The sequence below is a fragment of the Pseudophryne corroboree genome, chromosome 2, assembly GCF_028390025.1.
Source record: "Pseudophryne corroboree isolate aPseCor3 chromosome 2, aPseCor3.hap2, whole genome shotgun sequence".
Classification (NCBI taxonomy): domain Eukaryota; kingdom Metazoa; phylum Chordata; class Amphibia; order Anura; family Myobatrachidae; genus Pseudophryne; species Pseudophryne corroboree.
Genome location: NC_086445.1, coordinates 355,829,824 through 355,855,244, shown reverse-complemented (window position 1 = coordinate 355,855,244; position 25,421 = coordinate 355,829,824). Strand labels below are relative to the sequence as shown.

Here is a 25,421-nt window from a genome sequence, read left to right as displayed (position 1 = left end):
CTCGCTGTCTTAACCTAGGAGGCACAAACAAAAGACCTACCGGAAGGTCTGGAGGAGCCTGCTCCTGTGCTCTAAGGACTAATGATAAGAGGTCCTGGGTAATGCCCACTTTAATACATGATGGGGACACAATGGGCAACGGCTCCTCGGTGGTCTCCTGGATTGGAGCAAAACTCCGCGAGAGCGCATCAGCCTTGATGTTTTTTGACCCAGGGCGATATGTTATAAAAAAATTAAAGCGAGCAAAAAACAAAGCCCATCGTGCCTGCCTGGCATTGAGATGCTTCGCTGACTCTAAATATGCCAGATTCTTATGGTCGGTGAGAATTGAGACCACAAACTTAGCCCCCTCAAGCCAGTGTCTCCACTCCTCGAGTGCATCCTTAATAGCCAACAATTCCCGGTTACCCACGTCATAATTCATCTCGGCAGGCGAAAATTTACGGGAAAAGTAAGCACAGGGATGAAGGCGATTATCAGACACTCCCATCTGAGAAAGCACTGCCCCAATACCCATCTCAGAGGCATCCACCTCCATCACAAAAGGACGCTCTGGATCTGGGTGTCGCAGCACCTTGGCCGATACAAATGCCCTTTTGAGACGGGCAAAAGCCGCTTTAGCCTCACAAGACCAGTGAGCAACATCCGCCCCTTTCTTAGTGAGTGCCACCAAGGGCGCCACTATAGACGAAAATCCAGCGATAAATCGTCTATAAAAATTCGCAAAGCCCAGGAAACGCTGAAGCGCCTTCAAACTAGTGGGCTGCACCCAATCCAGGACTGCCTGTACCTTGGAACCCTCCATTTGGAAACCTTCTGGGGAGATAATATATCCTAGAAATGCGATTTGCTGAACTTCAAATTCGCACTTCTCCAGCTTCGCCCCAAGCCGGTGGTCTCTGAGTTTCTGGAGGACTAAGCGTACATGCTTCCGATGTTCCTCCAGGGAATGGGAGAAGATTAGGATGTCATCTAAGTATACAACTAAGAATCTATCCAAATATTCCCTGAGCACATCATTCATGAAATCCTGGAAGACTGCCGGGGCATTACAGAGCCCAAAAGGCATCACCAAATACTCATAATGCCCTGAGTGGGTATTAAAGGCAGTCTTCCATTCATCCCCCTCTCTTATTCGGATTAGATTGTACGCACCGCGTAGGTCAATCTTAGAAAAAATGGTGGCAGTACGAAGCTGGTCAAACAAGACCGAAATCAGAGGCAGTGGGTATGAGTTTTTTTTTTTTTTTAAATTCAATGTTTTTTATTGAAGTTTTTCAATTTTGCTTTAACACTTCACACAAACAGCACACATAAAACTACCACACACAATATGTGCAGAGACAAGGGTACATGTATACATCATATAATATGTCTAATAGGTATTACTTCTCATACCTCTTATAATCGCAGAGCAACGGTGTCCTGGGTCAACACATCCTAAACAAAACACTTCCATTATATTCATATGCATAACAGAATTGGCACATTATGTTACATATATCATAGCAGAGCAAGACCGGCCGCGGGGGTGTCCCCCTCCCACAGAGCCCTATACCGATACACGGGAAGGAATCCAGATCTACTCATTCCCTATCCTTGTAGTATTTAGAGTCCAACCACCTGCCCCATATTGTGGACCATTTCCTCTCCACTTTCCTAGCCAGAAACACAAATTTTTCGTGTGCTATTGTTTCGTTGACCAGGGATATCCACGTCCTAGATGCCGGGGCCTCACCAGCCAGCCATAGACGGGCAATACAAACCCTAGCTAAGGCGCATAAATTAATAACATATCTCCTACTAGGCGGATCCAAAGCTTCCTCATCCACAATCAGCAGTGTACAGAGCGCAGGAGTACATACGAAGGATGGAATACCTGTATCACACAGGATACGTATAACAGCCGTCCAAAACAAAGACACACCAGGGCATAACCACAGTAGATGCCAAAAATCTGCATCCACAGCTCCACACCTAGGGCATTGCGAGCTGTGGGAACCCCCAATATGCGCTAATCTCACCGGGGTCATATACACCCTGTGCAGAATGTAAAGTTGTATTTGCTGGTATCTAACAGAGGAAGTGGAGATCCGATGGGCTCCCATAGCAGTATTCCATGCATCGTCCGATAGCATACCCACATCTGTCTCCCATTTACCCCGAAGAGCCGTAAGGGGGTCATTGTGATGCATTTGCAGGATACGACCATATATTCTAGAGACTAAATGTCCCGAATCTAGCGTTTGCAGCATTAATTTAACCGGGGAGTCAGCCAGGACTGGAGGGCCATTTGGGAACTGGGCCGCCAGCGCGTGTCTTAACTGTAGGAAATGAAAGAAGAACCTTGAAGGGATGTTGTGTGCGTGCTGCAGTTGTTGGAATGAGTTAAGAATCCCATCACTGTATAAATGGCCCAAGGATGATACTCCCCATTTTCCCCAAATTTTCCGGACCTGAAGATGACACAGTTCTGGCAACCCATATATGTTATCCAGTGGGGTATCAGGATCAATGCCATGACCCCGCATCACAGAGTGCACCATTTTCCATATTAGTAGGGATTGCTTAATAAGTGGCAATGTGGACATTTTAATGTTACCACAAAGAAGTAGTTGCAGTGGGGAGCCCCCCGGGTAATCCTGGTGCAACATCAGCGAGTGCAGAGCCATGGCATCGAGGTCACCAACCCACTCCCAGACATGCGCCAGTTGCGCCGCATAATAGTAGAAACGGAAGTTGGGGAGGGCCAGACCCCCCATTTCTCGTGATCTGGTCATGGTATCTAGTCGTAAACGTGCTCGTTTACTGGCCCATACCAGGGAGGAAAGCAACCCATCTATTTGTTTGAAAATCTTCTGTGGAATATAGACAGGAGATTGCTGCAAGACATAGAGAAGTTTGGGCTGGAAGACCATTTTAACCATATTAACCCTCCCCGTGACCGTCAAAGGCAACTTACCCCATGTCTGCACTCGGTCGCGGAGATACGTTATTTGAGGGGTAATATTAAGAGAAGAAAATTTTTGAGGGTCATTAGACACCCAGATACCCAAATATTTGAAGGATTCCACCCACCTTAATGGAAGAGCCACCAACGGGGAGACAGGGACTTCGCCTCTAAGTGGGATAATAAAGGATTTCTCCCAGTTAATCAGGAGACCAGAGTATCGCCCGAACTCAACAATAATTTCCAAGATCCTAGGCATAGACTCAGCATAGCGATCCACAAACATCAGAACGTCATCAGCATATAGGGCCACCCTGTCCTCCCGAGCGCCCACTTTAAGTCCATAGATCCCTGCATCTGCCCTCAGAAGACACGCAAGGGGCTCGATGGCCATAGCAAACAGGGTAGGGGACAAGGGACAACCCTGTCGCGTGCCTCTAGATAAGGGAAAAGAGTGAGATACGAAACCATTAACCGCCACCCTTGCCGAGGGAGACGAATACATCAGCCGAACATATTTAATAAAATTCGGGCCAATACCAAATCTACGCATAACTTCCCATAAATATTCCCACTCCACAGAGTCAAAAGCCTTAGCGGCATCCAATGACACGATTATGGAGGAGGAAGGGTCCACCCGTGGGATTTGTAGGTGGGTAAACAGACGTCTGAGATTAATAGAGGTCGATTTATTGGGCATAAATCCCGTCTGATCCGGGTGTATAATATGAGAAATAACTGTATTTAATCTGCTAGCCAGCACCTTAGCCAAAATTTTAATGTCAGTAGGTAGGAGGGATATAGGGCGGTAGGACTCCACTTTCCTGAGATCCTTATCAGGCTTAGGGAGAACCACAATCACTGCCTCCGCCATAGATGGGGGAAGAGACTCCTGTGTAAAAATCTGGCCATATAACTCAAGTAGGCGCGGGACAAAAAAATCCAGGTTATGCTTATAGACCTCAGAGGGTATTCCATCTAAGCCCGGGGCTTTACCACTAGGGGAGGCCTCAATCGCTGCCCTAACTTCATCGGGGGAAATAGGTGCCTCTAGAAGGTCACAAGCCTCTCTGGATAGGGTGGGGAAGCAGACCCCGTCTAAATAATCGTTCAATTGTGTTGAGGTACAATCCATTTTAGATTTATACAGGTGGCTATAGAAGGATACAAATTCAGCCGTCATTTGTGAAGTCTGGGTCAGGTGAACACCTTCAGCGCTCACAATCTCCACCACTACACTAGTAGGTCTGTCCCCCCGAGCCAAAGAGGCCAGATATGTCCCCGGCCTGTCCCCAGTAGCGTAAAAGGAATGGGATGAGAAGAGGAGTCTATGCTGAGTCTTTTCCATTAGGTAATCTCTCCATTCCTTCTGAGCCGACAGCCAGGCTGCCTTGGAGCTGTCCAAAGAATCCTGCAAGTATTGCAACTCCGCTGCGACACTCCGGACCTCCAACTCAGCCTCCCTTCTCTTATAGAAGGATTTCAAATCAGACACCCGTTTAATCAAACTCCCCCGTAAAAAGGCCTTAAATGTGTCCCATAAATTAGAGATAGCCTGGTCGGCACTATTCAGCTCAAAGAATTCCCGCCATGCGGCCACCAGATCAGAGCCGTCCCCCATGTGAACAAGCCAAAATGGGTTAAATTTCCACACAGTTTGGCCCCTATCGCAATTAAAGTCTAAATTAAAGGTTAAAGGGGAGTGGTCTGATATACCCCTAGTCTCATATCTAATATTACCAACGCGGGGAACCATGTCGCTCGAGATGAGGGCCAGGTCAATCCTAGAGAACGAGGAGTGAGAGTGTGAAAAACACGAGTATTGTTTGAGAAAAGGATATCTCAGTCTCCACGGATCAACCAGGCCCAGCCCCGACACCACATTTGCAAAACCGGATCTCCCAGGACATGCAGCAGACGGAGACATAGAGAGCCTATCCTTTACCACATCTAGCACATTATTGAAATCCCCGAGGCAGATGACAGACATCCCAGGGGATGATGCCATGAACCCAGCAACCTTCTTAAGAACATCGGGGGAGTATGGAGGGGGCACATAAACAGCTAGCAGGAGGACAGGGACGTAAAACAATCTACATTTCAAAAACACATATCTCCCCCAGGGGTCCGTTTGTATAGATTCCATTACAAAGGGGACGGTCCGCTTAATAAGGACCGAAACCCCACGTGAGGCAGACGTGTGCATAGAGTGGTATGCCCATCCCACCCAGGGTCTCTTCAATGAAAGAATCTTACTCCCCACCAAGTGTGTTTCCATAAGGCAGACAATATCAGCGGCATAGTGTTTGATCTGTCGGAGTACGAGAGACCTCTTAATTTTATCATTGAGCCCTCTCACATTCCACGATAACACCTTAAGTCCTGCCATAGTACACCAAAAGTATAATAGGTGCATCACCCCGCGGCCAGCCAGCCCCGCCACGTACAGATTCAGTAACCAGACACCGTTGCTTATATTGCACAGTAACAATCCATGTACTTTTACAACATACATTTCCCCTTAAAAACCAAATATAACCTAACATCCTCCCCCGCCCCCCTCCCCGTATACCACCCCCAACATGCAGCATACTTGGATCCCAAAACTGAGTGAGCATACCTAAAAAAAAACTAAACCAAACTTTGTCGCACCATCGACCAGTGCAACTACTCCTTAATGGGGGCCAAGAATGTAATGACTCTTGGGAATGGAGAACAACTAGAAAAAGGGAAAATTAGGAGGTAGCTCTCAGCCACCAACCATTCCCCCCTCTAAAACAAAAACAGATGAGGGGGGATCATAAAGACCCGCCCCCTAGGTCCATCTAGCATCCAAATAAAACCTACTCGGATATCATGAAACCACCCAAATCAGGCCAAATATATAGCATTCCCCTCCCCCCCCTGCTCACATCCCGCAACCTATCACCTCACAGTAAATAGCACACATAAGTAACCCAAACAGGATGAGTAAAAACAAAAAATACAAAAAAAAAGGACCGGAGAAAGTCAGCCTCCAAAGACAGCCGGAGATTCACGGATCTGCAAGGGCACGCCTCGCCGGGAATCGTCTGTCCAGCCACACCATGGCCTCACGAGGAGTTGTGAAAAACTTTGTTTCCCCATCAGCCACCACCCGCAGCCTAGACGGGAAGAGCATGGCATATGGCAGGTCAAGTTCACGGAGCCTCCTTTTGACAGGCAGAAACTGAGCCCTTTCTTTTTGTACATCCACCGCAAAATCCGGAAATACTGATATAGGCAACCCATTCCATTTCAAAGGGCCCTTGGTACGAGCCAGCCTCAACACTGTGTCCCGGTCTCGGAAGTGGAGGAACTTAGCAATGAAGGTGCGGGGTGGAGTCCCCGGAGGCAGCGGGCGCATTGGAACTCTATGGGCCCGTTCAACAGTAAAGTAAGGCGAAAAATCCTCAGATCCAAAGGCATCCCGGAGCCATTTTACAAGAAACTCTTCGGGAGCGGAGCCTTCTTCCTTCTCGGGCAGGCCAATGAAACGGACGTTATTGCGCCGCAAACGCCCCTCCATATCCGTGAGCTTTTTTCGCACGTCAGTCATCTGAGATTCCAGAGCATCAGTACGACGACCCAGCGGGCCGACAGAATCTTCAACATTGGATATACGGGTCTCCGCTTCTCCCACTCTCTCTCTCACCCGCTGGAGGTCCTGATGAATAATAGAGAGATCAGACTGCACTTGCCCGATTTTATCAGCCAGACGCACCTCGCTGGCAGTCACCGCATCCAAAACTCTCTGTAGTGCGGCATCCGGAGGGTCAGAAGAGGCAGAACTGTATGCAGGAGAAGGGGGCGATGCCTCAGATCTTGCAGTCTCCCCCCTCCGTTGCTGAGGGCCCCGGTCTCGAACAAACTTATCCATCGCTCCCGCCGCCGCGCCAGTCTGGCGACCCTTCACCATTTTGGACAGCACGGTGTCGTTCCCTCCGGTTAGCAGGATATATCAAAGCAAATACAGGCAGAGGGGGGCGCTCACCCCAACACCCCACGGGCCCGGCAACGGGTGCAAGCCAATATATAGATATGTATAAATAGCCGGCAGGACCAAGGTCTCCAGGTATAATGCAAAGTGTCCGCCTAATACAGCAGGGATGCAGGGACTGTCACCCCCAAACAGAGCCGCGGGACGCAGAGGATCAGCACCCCAGCAGCAGCCTCCAGATTTGGCAGGGAGGCTCGCACCACCGATAATACAAGCAGGGACAGCAAGCCCGAGGATTAAAACAGGAGGGGGAAGAGGATTATATGCAGCCCAATAGTCCCTCAGCCAGTGTAAATGAGGTTCCAGTGGTTAATCCCCCGTACAGTATAGAAAGTGCACCACCTGCACTTGGGTCCCAGAATAGAAGGGGATATAAAAGGGGATATAAAATGGGTCCAAAAAACGGCTGCCAGGTCAGGCATCCAGCGATGTGTGTAAGGTGGCCACACACCCCTCCAGGCTTCACCACGAGCAGGGGCAGACAGTGCAGTCCCGCGGGTGTAGGTGAGCCCCGGCCGCGGTCAGCGGAAGACAGCGGGAGCCGCACTTCCGGTATCGCGGACAGCACGAGCCTGCGGCAGAGGAGACGATGCAGGGAGCTCCACGCAAGGCTCCCCCGGACACCACAGGAGGCTTGCTGGGCGGCAGAGGAGAGCTCTCGGCACTCAGGTGCTCCGGACGGCCGCAGCGGGCGGCGGTGGTGATCAGGAGCCGAACTTCCGGCAGCAGCACGTGGAAACCGTTCCCCACTCCGGCCCAGCACAGATCAGGGTCCACAGGTATTCAGGGCTCCCGGTCCTCCGGAGACGGCGGCAGGAAACCCAAACCCACTCCAGGGGGGGCAGGGGGTATTCAGACACCGATGGCCCCAGTGTTAGACCCAGGGGGGAGTACAGGATATTGCTGCAGGATTTAGTGGCTGGAGAGCTGCACGATGCTAGTGCTACTCCATGCCCGTCCAAGCCACGCCCCATCGGGTATGAGTTTTTAATCGTGATACGGTTCAATCCCTGAAGTCGATGCAGGGTCGCAACGAACCGTCCTTTTTACCCACGAAGAAGAACCCCGACCCAACTGGAGACTGTGAAGGTCTGATAAATCCCTTAGCCAAGTTCTCCTGAATGTACTCTGCCATAGCCTGAGTCTCAGGACGTGACAGGGAGTACAACCTGCTCTTGGGAATCTTAGCATTTGGCAACAAATCAATGGCACAGTCATAGGGGCGATGGGGAGGTAGTACCTCTGCAACTTTTTTGGAGAACACGTCCGCAAAATCTGCATAACACCCTGGCAATCCTGGCAAACTTAGCTGCGAGAGCCTGACTGGAAGGCTCAAGCAACTCCTGAAACAATCAGTACCCCAACTAAGAATCTCCCCAGAGACCCAGTCAAATTGAGGATTGTGGGCCCTTAACCAGGGTAACCCCAACACCAATGGGGCAAAAGTACAGACAGTCACATAAAAGGACAATTTTTCAGAGTGTGTGGCTCCAATAAACAAAGAAATCTGGCTAGTGCAAGAGGTAATTTTACCTTGGGATAATGGTTCCCCGTTTAACCCACAAATCTCAATTTCCGATGCCAAGGGTACTAAGGGAACAGAGTGTTTCAGGGCGAATTGGCGGTCCATAAAAACCCCGTCGGCCCCACTGTCCACAAAGGCCTCAGTCTTGACAGTTTGACCGAGGATCTTCAAGGTCACCGGAATGATAAAAGTCTTCTTGGGAAATTCTGACTTCTGGCCTGACAGGATATTTCCCATCACCCTCAGGCCCTGACGTTTTCCGGCTTTTCTGGGCATGATACTACCACATGACCTTTATTCCCACAGTACAAACACAACCCCTGCTGTCTCCTCTGCGTCTTCTCACGCGAGGAGAGGCGGGTAGCCCCAATCTGCATAGGCTCCTCGGAAAATTCCTCAGAGTCTGAGGTTCCCTTGGGAAAGAAGGAAACCTCAGTCTCCCTTTCAAGCCTACGCTCTCTCAGCCGTCTATCCACCCGGATGGATAACTGCATGAGCTGATCCAAGCTATCAGGCAAGGGATATTGTACCAGTTGGTCTTTTATCTGGTTAGAAAGACCTCTTCGGTACTGGTGTCTCAGGGCTGGGTCATTCCACTGGGTATCATGGGCCAACCTCCGAAACTCCGTACAGTAAACCTCAACTGGCCTTCGCCCTTGCTTAAGGATTGAAATCTGAGCCTCGGCTGAGGCCGTCTTGTCAGGGTCATCATACAACATGCCCAGTGCCGTAAAAAAAGCATCAACACTTTTAAGCGACGGACAGTCAGGCTGCAACCCATATGCCCAGACCTGTGGGTCTCCTTGTAGCAAGGAAATCACTATGCCCACCCGCTGAATCTCCGACCCAGAAGACTGAGGCCTAAGCCGGAAGTATAGCTTGCAGCTCTCCTTGAAACAAAAGAACTGCGAGCGATCTCCAGAAAAACGATCCGGGAGATTTACTTTCGGCTCCTTAACCCCTGAAGGTGCTGCTGCTGCGGGAGCTCCGCCAATGGCCTGGGAGGTGTGCATTTTAATGGACAAATCATTAAATTGTCGAGTCAGGACCTGCACCTGATCGACCACCTGTTGCAACGTATTTTGAGGGGTATGCTCCATATTCCCACAAAATTTCAACAGGAGTATTAGGCTGCTGAATATGTTATGCACACCAGTGCCTGCAGGAATGTACTGGTGTTTGAATTGTTATGCACACCAGTGCCTGCAGGAATGTACTGGTGTTTGAACTGTTATGCACACCAGTGCCTGCAGGAATGTACTGGTGTCTGAACGGATAGGTATGCAAAACAAATGAACTCACAGACAGACTGGGGAATATGACATTACGTACACAGAAGGTGATAGGGTAACAAAATAACACAAAGTGAACAGAGAAGCCCAGAGGCTAAGAAACTGGGTGTCTCCCTAGTATTAGTAATGCTCAGATGGGAAAAGCAAGATGTTGTGTTTTAATACGTAGAGAACCCGAAATGCTGTTGCTAAGGGCAACAGCAAAACCCTAAAGGGTTACCAACGGGTGTGGCAGTAAACTCCTTGGTCAGAGATGGAATGATAGACACAAGGAGAGTCTCCACAATCCTAATCCTCACTTGCAGTGCACAGGTTCAGCTTACTGCCACTAAACTGACACCTGACACCTTGCACAGTGAGACAGGATTTAGGCAGGCAAGTCTTAGAATACAGCCGCAAACTTGCTAAGTTCACAGAGTAGTAAAAGAACCCCAGCAAGCTAAACGACTGACTCCAGTCTTACTGCTAGGTCTGGATTGGCAGAGTGTAGTACCAAATCCCCAGGCCTATTTGCAGTAAGCAACAACAAATACAAAGCTACACAGTACTGGCTAACTTTCAGGAACTGAGTAACCAACAAAGATTCAGCAGCATCTGCTTAACCTGAGAAGAGGCCTTATAAAGCAGGTGCTGTCCACGCCCCACTCAGACCTCACAGACTGTGAGCACAAAAACCAGCACCGGATCCCCTGCCGTGCACAGAGCCTGTAACCACTGCACAGCAAAAGACCCGAACCGGAGTATCAGCTGCGCTCAGGTTACTCCGCTAGCACTTGTCTCCCGGTTGCCATGACGACGTGGCAGCACAGGGCAGGAGACCCTAACAGAAACCTGCCAAACGGAATGGCCTCGTAAGCCGCCACCATCTTCCCTAGCACTCGAGTGCATGGATTTATAGACACTCTTGTCGGTCTCAAAAGCTCCTTGACCATGGTCTGTATTTCTAGAGCTTTGTCCTCCGGAAGAAACACTCTCTGAAGCTTCGTGCCCAGGAAGGGCAGCCGAGTCGTCGGAATCAACTGAGACTTTGGCAAATTTAAAATCCAACCGTGATGTTGCAGAACCGTCAGGGAGAGTTCCACATTCTTTAACAATTGTTCCCTTGACCTCGCCTTTATCAGGAGATCGTCCAAGTACGGGATAATTGTGACCCCTCGCTTGCGAAGGAGTACCATCATTTCTGCCATAACCTTGGTGAAAACCCTCGGGGCCGTGGAAAGCCCAAACGGCAACGTCTGAAATTGGAAATGACAATCCTGCACCGCAAATCTCAGGAAGGCCTGATGCGGAGGATATATCGGGACGTGTGAGTAGGCATTCTTTATGTCGACTGACGCCATAAAATCCCCCCCTTCAAGGCTGGAGATCACAGCTCGAAGAGATTCCATCTTGAACTTGAAAGTTTTCAAGTATGGATTGAGGGATTTTAGGTTCAGAATCGGTCTGACCGAACCGTCCGGCTTCGGTACGACAAAGAGGCTCGAATAGAACCCTTCCCCCCGTTGGGACGGGGGAATGGGGACAATGACCCACTGTTGACACAACTTTTGTATCGCAGCATTTACTACTTCTCTTTCTGGAAGAGAAACTGGCAAGGCCGATTTGAAAAAGCGGCGGGGGGGGGGGGGGGGGGGCGCGCATCTCCTGAAACTCCAGCTTGTACCCTTGGGACACTATGTCTAAGACCCAAGGATCCAGGGCTGATTGAAACCAGACCTGACTGAAGATTCGGAGACGGCCCCCCACCGGCACGGACTCCCGCAGGGGAGCCCTAGCGTCATGCGGTGGACTTGGTAGAGGCGGGGGAGGACTTTTGGTCCTGGGTGCCTGACCCTGCAGGCGACTTCTTTCCCCTTCCTCTACCCTTTGAAGCGAGGAAGGACGTGCCCTTACCTCGTTTGTATTTATTAGGTCGAAAGGACTGCATCTGCTGATGGGTCCCCTTCTTCTGTTGAGTGGGAACATAAGGAAGAAAAGATGACTTACCCGCAGTAGCGGTAGACACCAGGTCAGCCAGGCCGTCACCAAACAAGACACTACCTTTGAAGGGGAGAGCTTCCATATTTTTCTTGGAGTTCGCATCAGCATTCCATTGATGGATCCACAGTGCCCTCCTGGCCGAGACCGCCATGGCATTGGCTCTTGATCCCAAGAGGCCAACATCTCTCGCCGCATCCTTTAGGTAATCTGCAGCGTCCTTGATATAACCAAGAGTCAAAAGAATATTATCTTTATCAAGGGTATCCATATCAGAAGTTAAATTATCAGCCCATTTAGCAATAGCACTACTCACCCATACCGACGCCACAGCAGGTCTGAGCAATGCACCAGTATTAACGAAAATGGCCTTCAAAGACGTCTCTAGCTTGCGATCCGCCGGATCCTTGAGAGCAGCCGGATGGAAGCGCCACCTTCTTGGACAAACGGGGTAAAGCCTTGACGACATTTGGAGACGACTCCCATTTTTCCCTGTCATCAGAGGGGAAAGGATACGCCATAAAAATTCTCTTGGGAATCTGCCACCTCTTGTCCGGCGACTCCCAAGCTTTTTCACAAAGAGCATTCATTTCATAAGAGGGGGGAACTTCACCTCAGTTTTTTTCCCTTTAAATAGGCAAATCCTTGTTTCCTGAACAGCAGGTTTGTCAGAGATATGTAAAACATCTTAAATAGCCACAATCATGTACTGAATAGTCTTAACTACCCTTGGGTGTAAAGTAGCCTCATTAAAATCGACATCAGAATCAGAGTCCGTGTCGGCATCTGTATCCACCATCTGGGTAAATGAACGTTTTTGTGACCCTGAGGGGGTCTGCACCTGAGCCAAAGCATCCGCCATGGATTTTCTCCATGATTGTGTCTGAGAATCAGATTTATCAAGCCTCTTAGACAATAAAGCCACATTAGCATTAAGTGTACTTAACATAGCAACCCAATCAGCTGTGCCGACAGAGCCATTTCCAGCTCCTTTTCTGCGCCCCCAGTAACTTCCTCCGGGGAGGAACACTCAGCCTCAGACATGCCGACACGTAGTACCGACACCCCCACACTCACACTGGCCAAATAAAGGGGAAGACTGGAGAGAGAAACACAGAGGGAGTATGCCAGCCCACACCCCAGCGCCCATATACTACACAACTATAATATATGTCAGTAGCGCTGAAAACAATAAGAAAAGCACCAAATTATCTGTGCCCCCCACCCCCGTTTTGCTCCCTTTTACTTGTGAGGAGCTTGGAGGTCCGGGCCAGCGTTCTCTGCAGCGGCTGTGGAGAGAAGAAAATGGCGCTGGTGAGCTGTGCGGGTAAGCCCCGCCCCTTCCCGGCGCGCTTCAGTCCCGCTCAAATTTGAAATATTTATACTGGCGGGGGTATTATATACGGTGCCCGGGCACCGAATATGCCTTTAGCCAGTCCTAAAGACATCCGTAACTGCTGCCTAGGGCGCTCCCTTCCAACGCCCTGCACCCTGTAAGTTCCGTTGGTGATGTGTGTGGGAGCATGGAGCGCAGCGCTACAGCTGTGCTGTACCTCCGTTACTGAAGTCTTCTGCCGTCTGAAGTCTTCGGTTCTTCTAATACTCACCCGGCTTCTGTCTTCTGTGAGGGGGGTGACGGCGCGGCTCTGGGAACAAGCAGCTAGGTGAACCAAGTGATCGAACCCTCTGGAGCTAATGGTGTCCAGTAGCCTAAGAAGCAGAGCCCTTAAACTGAGAAGAAGTAGGTCTGACTTCTCTCCCCTCAGTCCTTTGATGCAGGGAGCCTGTAGCCAGCAGGTCTCCCTGAAAATAAAAAACCTAGTGTGTGTCCAGTCACTCCTGGGCACAAAGTCTAACTGAGGTCTGGAGGAGGGGCATAGAGGGAGGAGCCAGTTCACACACAGTCAAAGTCTTTTTAGTGTGCCCAAGCTCCTGCGGATCCCGTCTATACCCCATGGTCCTTTTGGAGTCCCCAGCATCCTCTAGGACGTAAGAGAAATCCCCATTGCATACCCATTTCTATATTAAAACGAAGAAAGGGAGGGTGTAGCAGTCAGGAGAGGGAAAAAGTGGGGTGGCATCATATGATGCCATTAAGATGCAGAATTGCACACAGTGGTCTGTAATCACTACTGGACTGCATGTAGATATTCACCTTGTAGTACGCATTAATGCAACCCCACCATCCAGATCTGTCATCATTATCGTTCTGCATTTGCTCTCTAGCCCTATTCAGTGGTGCAGGGGATTCATCTGAGAACAGGCATTTCTTTCTGTGCACACAACCCTGCATAGCCCACAGCTGTATCGTCACACCCTTGCCACATTTCTCCCTGTTATCAGCTAGTCATGCCCATTCTGCTGCAAATGGAGATGTGTACTACTCTGGATCACCTGTAGATGTGTGCTTTCAGTTACAGAGCATGCACAGTGCAAACCATGCAAGATTTGTCCGCAGAACTAACTTGCATTCAGCTCTGCATCAACCCCCAGGTGAGGAACAGCCAATCATTTACTGTTTTGAATGGAAGGGTAAATGTAGACTGAAATGTGCAGCCTATGGTACTCTGGGCCTAATTCAGCATGGATCGTAGATGTGTGAATATCTACGATCCATTACAATGACATGCGGGGGGACGCACAGTACAGGGCAAGTCCGTCTGGCGTGCCGGACCCGGACTCCTCCCCCCGCAAACATGCAAAAGCATCGCACAGTGTCGATGCTTTCGCATGTTTAGGGTAGCCCCCTGCCTACGCCACTGATGGCTAACCTTGACACTCCAGCTGTTGTTGAACTACACATCCCAGCATGCCCTGCATCAATTTTAGAATGGCCAAATAACAAAACTGTAGCAGGGCATGCTGGGATATGTAGTTCAACAACAGCTGGAGTATCAAGGTTAGCCATAACTGGCCTACACAGATACGATACCCACCATCTTTTGGCTTGCAACGGCTGCGTGTGATGTCACGCAGCTGCCACAAACGGTCCAGATAAAATTGCATTGTCCGGACAGCGCCTCCCCAACACCGTCGTGACGCCCCTGAACGCTGAGTCGATGCCCCTCCCACCCCATGAACGCTTCTGCCTGTCAATCAGACAGGTGTATGCACAAGTGAGATGCCATCGCAGGGCTTCGGCATGCTTTCCATGCTGAATTAAGCCCTGTGTTTTTAAAGAAAGCAGTTGAAGTTTAATTTGCAAGGCATGTCATTTATTCTATATGGTACTTGTGCCATATTCTATGCTACACAGCTTGATAAGAAGGAAGTCTGAAGCTTGCTGATGTGTAGCAAAATGTATTACTATTATGTTTTGGTATAGTGAGGGGAAGCAGAATGATAGGTCAGTATGGGTGATAACGGCAATAAAAGTCTCTTAATATCTCCCCAGATCTCCGTTAGAGTAGTAAAATCCCACCAGAAAGGTAAGAAAAAGCTTGTGTAGGAGCAGACATCACAAGTAGATGGCTCAGATTGATTTGTGTTCCTAAATGACAGTCTAGTCATTACCATCCAATAGAAGATAAATCTTCAGGAGAATATAAGCCTTATGGTGCCCATACACTTGTGCGATGCCCCGCGACGCGACATCGCGAGGCATCGCACCGGCAGTTTAGGAAATCGCACCTGAACTTCCAAAGTGATTACCATGCGATCATGCGATAGATCGCATGGTAATCACGTGATGGGGACGTCACCGCCGAGTGCGAGCGGCCTCTGGCCGCTCCCGGCTGGTGCCCCTCGTCATGCGATATATAGCATGTGTTTTTAAAAACACATGCAATCGCACTGCAATTTGATAAATATTAAGTGCAGCACATACTATCTTGAGACATGAGATTCGACCGGCGTGCCCGCACATCGCGTTGAAAGGTACCTAAAATGTGCATACAATCCTTCGATTTCTCTAGCAGATGCGGTCGAAATCGAAGGATAGCACCGATTATCTCACAAGTTTATGGGTACCATATGACATATGATGGTCTTAAATTTGGTTAATTGTCTGTTGGATAGATTGGTATAAATGGTTTTAAAAATAAAAAATATACAAAATGAAGAGTACAAGTACTCTTGAAGTGGGACGCATGGCACGCAGTGGTGGACTCTCTATGTGTCCGGGGTAGTGATGATGATAATGATGGTGGAGGGAAGATATCTGAGAGAATGATAAGCCATTCAGGAGATAGTCATTTAAATTGCAGATCTTGGATCCAGTACTAAAACCCCTGCCCCAGATCAATACTTTACCCAGTGCCTTTTACAGTATGACATAGGCTTGTGCTAAGAGAGCTCATTGATCATCAAGCAACTTCTTTCTCTCTCAGTAGGACTCTTCAGTGCAGGATGGAGTGTGAGGCTCCCATTTAAATAACAATACTCTAATATTGTTCTTATAAATGAGTCTTTATCATACACAGGATAAATATTCTAAACGTTATTAAATATCTTCACTTAGGGCCTCTGAATTTGACATGTTGGTGAATAGAGTAGTTGAGGGGATGGATTACTATCTAAAATAGAGAATAATGTAAAATCTTTGTTGGCCAAGTTACCAACTAGCACTGATTTTTTTTTCCTTTCCTCTTATTAACATCAAACTTATGTACATGAGAAAATAGTACTAGATGGTAATTATATTGTTTCCTAGTAAAGAAGCATGTGTCTGATGTAATAATATTCCATCTATATATGACTGTCACTCTCCACAGCTCTGCCAGTGTTTCCTCACGTAAAATGCATCAATCACAAAATGTGCTAGTCTTGTTGTCTTTGAGCATTTGCCTTTTCTTTCTTGCAAGCTGCTGTGATTGGCCCCCACCGCCAGTCAGATGCTGGCACTGCACAATTTCTCTGCTTCAGAAATCCACAAATGGAAGTAGCTATATGTATGCCATGACTAGAACATATGCAGCTAAATAGAGCAGAAAGGAGAAAAGACTGAGGTCATTTATTCAGTTAGCAATGAAGGGGATTTTCATCTGAGATCAACATCTCCTCAATAGCCAGCTGTGTTACGTCGCTGTGGTTAAGGTGGAACCACTATCCTTACTGTACAAACAGATTGATCTGCAGGTCAATGGATGCTTAACACAAGCAGATTCTGGGGGCTGTTGCTGGACTGTGTCTGCTGTCTAATCAATGCATCTGTACGGATATGCAACATTTGCTTTTAAGGATGATAGGTGGTTTTTCTGTAAAACCATTTGCAATTGTGATTGGCCGGAAAATCAAGGGCATGCAGGCTGCTGCAGATTGAGCTAAAATGGAATAACTGACTTCACATGGGTGACACAAAACCATTTCCATGGACCCCACATGGGAAGGTGACCGTGATTCTGTGTAAATCCCTCTGCGTTTCTTTCCTCTGCTCAGTGAGTACAGGGTTAAAAAACTGCACCATAGTGAGGAGGCAGCAGCTGCACGTGGAATAATAATAACTGCAGCTTCTCTCCCTGTTTCTAATTTTACGTCTAGTTTACAAGATGCAGGTATTGGATTCATCTTAGTCATTGACCGAAGACTGGACAAATGGACTTCAGTAAAAGCATCAATACTGAGAATTGCGGTAAGTCTCTTCTTTTAATTCAGAGATTTTGTCTGTTTTTTCCCACCTATACGAAACACACAGCAGTGACAGTAATATCGTCCTACCTGTAGCACACGTTAGAGCTAAATCAGGCACATCTGTATATATGTATCCAGTTTAGGTAGTCATTGCACATTTCCTGTCATGTTTTTTTCTCCCATCATTCTCCAACGTCATATAGAGGCCTGTAGTATCATCGTAAATACGCACTCACTCATTATCTAATGGTGGTGGTTTTATTGTTTGCTTATTTTTGTTCTTAATAGGATATTTATTTATTTATTTTTTATTAATTAGTATAAAGATCCAAGATTTCTCCAAATCGCAATTAGATTAAATTGCTCAATGGTAAATGAAATCATTGGAGACTAAAATCTAATAATGTTCCTAAAATAAGTATTATTATTACTTGGTCCTTAGTGCTACTACTTACTTAAATTCTAACTGCTGGCATCTTCCTGTGCTGTAGAAAACACACAAACGATAATGAGGATTGCATATGTGACGTAGTGTAGCAAAGTAGGCTGTAGGCTCCTACTAATTCTGCTTGTATTAGGTCTGTGCTGTCATGCTAGCTATTGCAGAAGTTGTCTTAACAAATATTTGGCTATGTGTCCTGAAAAGAAAGCAGTTCTATGCAGTTGTGCATGTAAACCAATAATCAGAATATTAACGTTAGTGCTACAGAATTGAGGGGCAGATTTATTAAGCCTGGTGAAGTGATAAAGTGGAAGGTGATATCACACCAGCCAGTCAGCTCCTAACTGTCATTTTTCAAACCCAGCCTGTGACATGGAAGTTAGGAGCTGATTGGCTGGTGCTTTATCACCTTCCACGTTATCACTTCACCAGGCTTATTAAATCTTCCCCTGAGAAAGTGGGTCTGGCCTTAAGGTGTAGAATGCTTCTGATCATTAAAGGAGACTTCTACCTCTGTGTTATTTGAAGGGCGCTGTTATTATAACAAATGTGTAATAATGTATTTGCATATTATTATGTAAATTTTTAACTTTCACGCTAACAGCTGAGGATGGCCTTTTTTTTCTTTACCACCATACTGTGGTCACTTGTGGGATTTAGACCATTATTGGTCCCCTGCTCACTCAGTAATGTCGCTGAACATTCACAAGATTCCGTGGACTATCAGCCTGGCTAATGGGTATTCATATTATATAGACTCTAGAGCAGGGGGGATGGGGAACCTTCGGTTCTCCAGCTGCTGTTGAACTACACATCCCAGCATGCCTTGCAACAGTTTTAGCATGGCCAAATAGCAAAATTGTAGCAAGGCATGCTGGTATGTGTAGTTCAACAACAGCTGGAGGGCCGAAGGTTCCCCATCCCTGCTCTAGAGTTTGTGTCATACAATGGGGCCTGCAATTGGTGAGCCACAACAGATATTTAGATAAGGCCCGCAATGAAGGGGTTTTATTTTTTAAACCTGCAAACCCCAGATGTGCGTTTTGGAAGAAATTCTCTCTGATTCGGTACAGCGTAATGGCACGGGTCAGACGGTGGGAACCTTCCAAGAAATGGCAGACTGTAGATTTGATTCTTTACTCACCAGTGCCTGGACAGTTTGTGAACACATCAGGACTTAAGCAGTACAGAGGCTCCTAAATGGTTTGTGCCGCAGCTCTCTTACCAGTGTTGCGACTGCTTTGCTGATGCAGATGCACTGTTTCATGTTACTAGTAAGGTAGAATGTTCTGACAGGTGTATTATCTGCCTGTGTATGTCCAGCATTAGTTACAATGTAATCCGAAAAAAACTTTTGCGGGACTGCACTGAATCATTTTAAATGTGTCACTTGTACATCTTTGTGCAAATGAGTCTGTGTAGGAAGCGCAGGATCCAGTGGCCAAGTTCTTTTGTGCTTCATCTGGAACTTTGTACATATTAAACCTAATTCTGGTGAAGATAAAGCATGTCTCTGGTACAGATTGAGTGGTGTTTTACTGTGTCTGTGATATGAATAAGACGCAAATTTAAAGAAAGTCGCTGCACTGCTCAGCACAACGCTCTCACGCCAGGTACGGCGTGCCAAATGGCTTATTGAGGCTAGGTGTATGAGGACACATCTGTACTGAATGACTTTATCTCATCCTATATATATGCTGAACCAAACTAAGAGTATGGCGTGGCCTCTCCAGGCTACTTAACCACGTAACTGACGATTTTCCCCCCAAAAAATGCTCAGAAATTGTTGGTGTTTTTTATGAGTGAATTACGCGAAGAACATGAATTTACCCTTATTTAAACTTATTTTGGTTATAAAAATAAAATAAAAAATATTTTATATATATATATATATATATATATATATATATATAAATATATATAAGGAAAGTCCCACATTCTCACCCGACACAGATAACGGATGGGGTGCCAAATCAAAGTCTGATCCAATCAAGGGGTCAGACTCATAGTACAATACAGTATTTCTCCACATTACAGTGGAAAAAGATAGCACTCTCCAGACTTGCGTGACCTGGTCCTGGTTCCATTCTATTGCTGCTGATGATGCTACTGTTGCTTCTGACTGTATATTGACTGGCATATACCCTGAGAAAGGTCCTAGCACAGGACCGAAACGTTGGTGAGCCCTTTCTGTATATATATTTTTTTTGTGACATGGAGTTACATGGAACCAAGCTTTTGAATAAATGACTTTAATATTTACATCATATCACGCAAGTCTGGAGAGTGCTATCTTTTTCCACTGTAATGCGGAGAAATACTGTAATATATATATATATATATATATATATATATATATAATTATTATTACAAACACAAATTATTATTATATATATATATATATTTATTTATTTTTATAAATTTTCTCAACCATTGGAACATCAGTCGGGAGTATCGGTAACATCGGAATATCTGTACCATCGCAATGTTACTTTTTACACCTAAGACAGCTGCGAATGATCTGCTTACTACTTATACATGGTAGGCAGCATATTAGTGAATAATAAGCATACTGTGACCCTATTGCAGATATCATGGGGGGGTCTAGTGGCCTGTTATTCCTCCTTTATGTCTAGAAATCATCACCAACATTTCTGGTTAGTTGGATTCTTATACCCCTCTATATCTCCATCCCAGTACCAACATGCAGCCTGGAGGGGCGCAGCTGCTATGGGGCCGAGAGCTGAGAGGGGCCCACCTTTCCAGACACAAGTTACATGTGTTATATACATTTTTCACCACTACAAAATTTTGCATTGCGGCCTACAATATACAGATGTGTCCTCTATCATCTTTCTGCCACGTGCAAATGTATTGTGGCAGGCTGCAACTAACTGTAGTGTGCGTACGCACAATGCATTCCTTACGGAAGCGCTGCATATGCACCTGCCCACGCTCAGCCACTTGCACACTATTCGCATCAAACGAGTTGTTTTTTCTGCAAATAGCTGATAGATAAGATTGGACACATCTGTATCTAGTTATGCCCCTGGGCCTGCTCATTGTAATGTGCTAAACAAATTAACTGGAGGGCACTATACTGTTACATAATATGAACCGGGCCACTATAATGCGGCACAACACAAGTGGAAACTCTAATGGCTAAATGTACTAAGATGGGAGTTCTATTTAAGATGGGATGTTGCCCATAGCAACCAATCAGATTCCAGGTATCATCTTCTACAATGTGCTAGATAAATGAGAAGTAGAATCTGATTGGTTGCAATCAGATTCTACTTCTCATTTATCTAGCACATTCTAGAAGATAATACCTGGAATCTGATTGGTTGCTATGGGCAACATCCCATCTTAAATAGAACTCCCATCTTAGTAAATGTACCCCTGAATGTCATAATGTGAATTGCGGTGCTGTGTTGCGTATTGTGTACGGGCAGCCCTACAGTGTGACATAATGTGACCTAGGGCACTACTATGGGTCATAAAATTAACAACTGTAGAGAATTATCTCTCTAGAAGCACTGGAACAGGGGCCCCTTCAAAATGTTCCTATGAGTTCCACAATTCTGTGTTGGTTAAAGGTGCTTGTACAAACTGTGGGCCTAATTCAGACCTGATCGTAGCCCTGCAAAATTTTGCAGGGCTACGATCAGGCACACTGACATGCGAGGGGACGCTCAGCACCAGGCTAGTTCGCCCCGCATGTCAGGCCCGACACCACTCGCAGAAGTACAAAAGCACTTTTGCACTTCAGGAGTAGCTCCCGGCCAGCACAGCTTTTGCGTGCTGGCTGGGAGCAACTTGTCGCTGCCCGGGTTGCAGCAGCCGCGTGTGACGTCACGCTGCCGCTGCGGACCCCCCCCGCACGGTTTGCCCACGCCTGCGTTGGCCAGACTGCACCCACAAAACGGCGGCCAAACACCGCCACGCTGCCCCCTCCCGCCCAGCAACCGCCTCTGCCTGTCAATCAGGCAGAGGCGATTGCTTGGCAACGACAGCCATCGGCTGTCAGCCATGCGCCGGCGCACTGCTGCACATGCACACTTCTGACCTGATCGCTGCACTGCAATGAACGGCAGCGTGCGATCAGGTCAGAATGACCCCCTGTGACCACTGTGTACAAGTAATTAACACTAATACCTTTATATTCGAGCCTTTCAATTATCTATATGTGATCCTTCGCTTTCTTTCTGGTACATACAGTATAACAAGCCTTTGTTTCACTGCTAATGTAAGGCTAGAAATGAGCTTAACCAGTGGATTGAGCTTTCCAACTCTTGAATGAGAGTATATTAACCTACAAACGGCCAACATCAAAGCAGTCACAGGTAAAGGAGGCAAGTCTCTACAACATTTCTATCACTCATCCACCTCATCCCCCCCGAGATTGCTTCATTCTGTTTCAGTGGTGGTAATCATGCTTTTTTCCTCTTGCAATTTCAATTATTTTACAGTGTACAGCATAAAGAGAAATATTAATTCACTGTATTTATGTTATTATTTATTACCCGTTAATTATATAGTGCAAACATATTCTGGAGCGCTTTTGCAGAGAATATTTGGCCATTCGCATAAGTCCGTGCCCCAATGGAGCTTACAGTCTATATTCCCTATCACATATAAACTCACACTCATTAACACTAGGGTTCATTTTGATGGGAGCCAATTAACCTACCAGAATATACAAACTCCGCACAGGTAGGGCTATGGTGGAAATCAAACTCATGGTCTCAGTGCTGTGAAGCAGTAATACTAACCATTACACCATTCATGCTGCGCAAACAAACAATAACAATGCAGAGTAAATATAAACAAAACAAAATCACTCCAAGAGCATGGGAATTAGTTAATGGTGTTAAACAAATGGGAACTAATAATCACAATTACGAGAATTGTTATTGTTTGCTTATCTTAGTTTTCACATTCTATCCTATAGGCATCGTTCCCTGGGAACCTGCAACTTGTCATTGTTTTGCGCCCATCGGGACTCTTCCAGCGCACCCTGTCGCAAATTGCATTAAAATTGAACAAAGATGACTTTAAAATGAAGGTACCGGTAAGTACTCAACACCGCACTATCTCTATATGCTCACAGTCAGCAGGCCATGAGTGAGCATCATAACCAGACATGTGCTGACGCAGAGGAATACTGAAGTACTTTTCCCGTTTTGTCTTAAATAGTTAAACAGGTTGAGTATCCCTTATCCAAAATGCTTGGGACCAGAGGTATTTTGGATATGGGATTTTTCCGTATTTTGGAATAATTGCATACCATAATGAGATATAATGGTGATGGGACCTAAATCTAAGCACAGAATGCATTTATGTTTCATATACACCTTATACACACAGCCTGAAGGTAATTTTAGCCAATATTTTTTATAACTTTGTGCATTAAACAAAGTGTGTCTACATTCACACAATTCATTTATGTTTCATATACACCTTATACACACAGCCTGCAGGTCATTTAATACAATATTTTGAATAACTTTGTGTATTAAACAAAGTTTGTGTACATTGAGCCATCAAAAAACAAAGGTTTAACTATCTCACTCTCAGTCAATAAAGTCCGTATTTCGGAATATTCCGTATTTCGGAATATTTGGATATGGGATACTCAACCTGTATATCCTTTTTAATAGTATAGGTTGAGTATCCCATATCCAAATATTCTGAAATACAGAATTTTTTGAGTGAGAGTGAGATAGTGAAACCTTTGTTTTCTGATGGCTCAATGTACACACACTTTGTTTAATGCACAAAGGTATTAAAAATATTGTATTAAATGACCTTCAGGCTGTGTGTATAAGATGTATATGAAACATAAATGCATTATGTGTTTAGACTTAGGTCCCACCGCCATGATAGCTAATTATGATTTGCAACTATTCCAAAATACGTAAAAATCCGATACCCAAAATACTTCTGGTCCCATACATTTTGGATAAGGGATACTCAACCTGTATTACTTTAATGCTTAAAAAAAATATCTATATACACAATGGTCCTAAGCACCTAGAGCAACTAGTAGTCACCTCTTGCCAAAATGCAGTTCACGTTAGCAGTCATTATACACCTTGGTTCCGGTATGAAAGATAGATAGTGTCTAGTTAGACAGTCAATAGATAGACACCATATGTTAGACAGACATTAGGTCTACAGGGTCAAAAGGTCGACATGGAAATGGTCGACATGAAAAAGGTAGACCGGTCAAAAGGTCGACATGAAAATGGTCGACATGAAAAAGGTAGACACCATGTTTTTTGCATTTTTCTGGCTTGTGTGGATAGTTTTGTCATCTGGGACCCCCAATTGTAGAAAGGCATACCCTCGCGGGGCTCGTTTCGCTCGCCACGCTTCGGGCACGGTGGCTCGCTGCGCTCGCCACAAGGTTTATGACCAGCTCTATGCCGACATGGATAGAGAAAGTATGAAATAATCCAAAAACATGTTACATTTAAAAAAAGAAACATTTGTCTATCTTTTTCATGTCGACCTTTTGACCCTGTCGGCCTTTTGACCTGTTGACCTGTTCCATGTCGACCTTTTGACCCTGTCGACCTTTTGATCCTGTCGACCTAATGTCTGTCTAATATATGGTGTCTATCTATTGACTGTCTAACTAGACACTGTCTATCTATCAAACGGATAGAATACACCTTACGTGTGACAACTGCTCATAAAGCAATTAATAGTGTGTAACGTTTGTGCACTTATATGAAGCGGCCTATATAATCAATACAGATAAAAAGCAGTATAAGCGCTTGTGAGTTGGAGAAAAAAAAACTACCAAAGAGTAATAAAATTAAAAAAACAAACAAAAAAAAAACACCAAGCACATAAAGTTTGGAAAGAAAACCCAAAAACAAACAAACCAATGAGTAATAAAGACTGAAGAAGAAAAAAACCAAGAATAAACCACAAACGAAAAACAGAAAATGAAATACAATAAACACTTTCCCTGATTTACCCTGCTGTTGCATATTCCAGTTCTCCATGTGCACTGTCCTGGTGTTCTCCCAGGGCATCTGGCCGCGTTCAGCTGTTAACGATGACATCACTCTGCTCCCGGAAGTAGCAGTAGACGTGTCACCAGCAGTCAGGCTTCCAACATGTTCCGTGCCTCCCTTGGCACTTTATCAAGGACACCTGGTGTTTGTACAAAGCACAGGTTTCAATAGTTTCTTCCATTCTGCTTCAACAATAACTGAAATACGATAAAAATTGCTCAGAAAATGCCCTTATAATGGTTTAATTTGATTTTAACTTTATAAAAGTTTTGATTGTATTCATAGTAAGCTAGTTTATAGCTATATAAGTCCATCATCAGGAATGTTTAATGACCAAAGTAGTTATGTATATAAAACTATGCCAGGGAGGAACTACTGTAATTTGCACACTGATTTCCTGTAATAAAGTTTTGCTGTAGTAATTAAGAAAAACTAATTTGTACAGGATGGTTTGGCGGAGTCTGAGGATTCGCACATACTTTGCTTGGCACAAGGCCTCTCAGCCCACAATGAGTCTCCGGCTGCCTTACATAGCTTTTTAGTGACCTTGTATCTGTTTTTTCATGTATATGCCTTTAGGTAACATACACACAAAAATATATAGAACGTTTGCGAAGG

The 25,421-nt window shown here is 46.0% G+C and overlaps 1 protein-coding gene across 16 annotated transcripts in view; it reads left to right on the top strand.

The window, feature by feature from the left end:
* Positions 1 to 25,421, top strand: part of MCF2L (MCF.2 cell line derived transforming sequence like) — a 648,156-nt gene that overhangs the window by 499,939 nt on the left and 122,796 nt on the right. For all 16 annotated transcript variants that reach the window (XM_063953143.1, XM_063953132.1, XM_063953130.1 and 13 more), the window contains 2 exons: positions 17,241 to 17,331; positions 22,727 to 22,846. In XM_063953143.1, the coding sequence (XP_063809213.1) occupies positions 17,241 to 17,331; positions 22,727 to 22,846 (211 nt within the window). The remainder of the gene's footprint in view (positions 1 to 17,240; positions 17,332 to 22,726; positions 22,847 to 25,421) is intronic.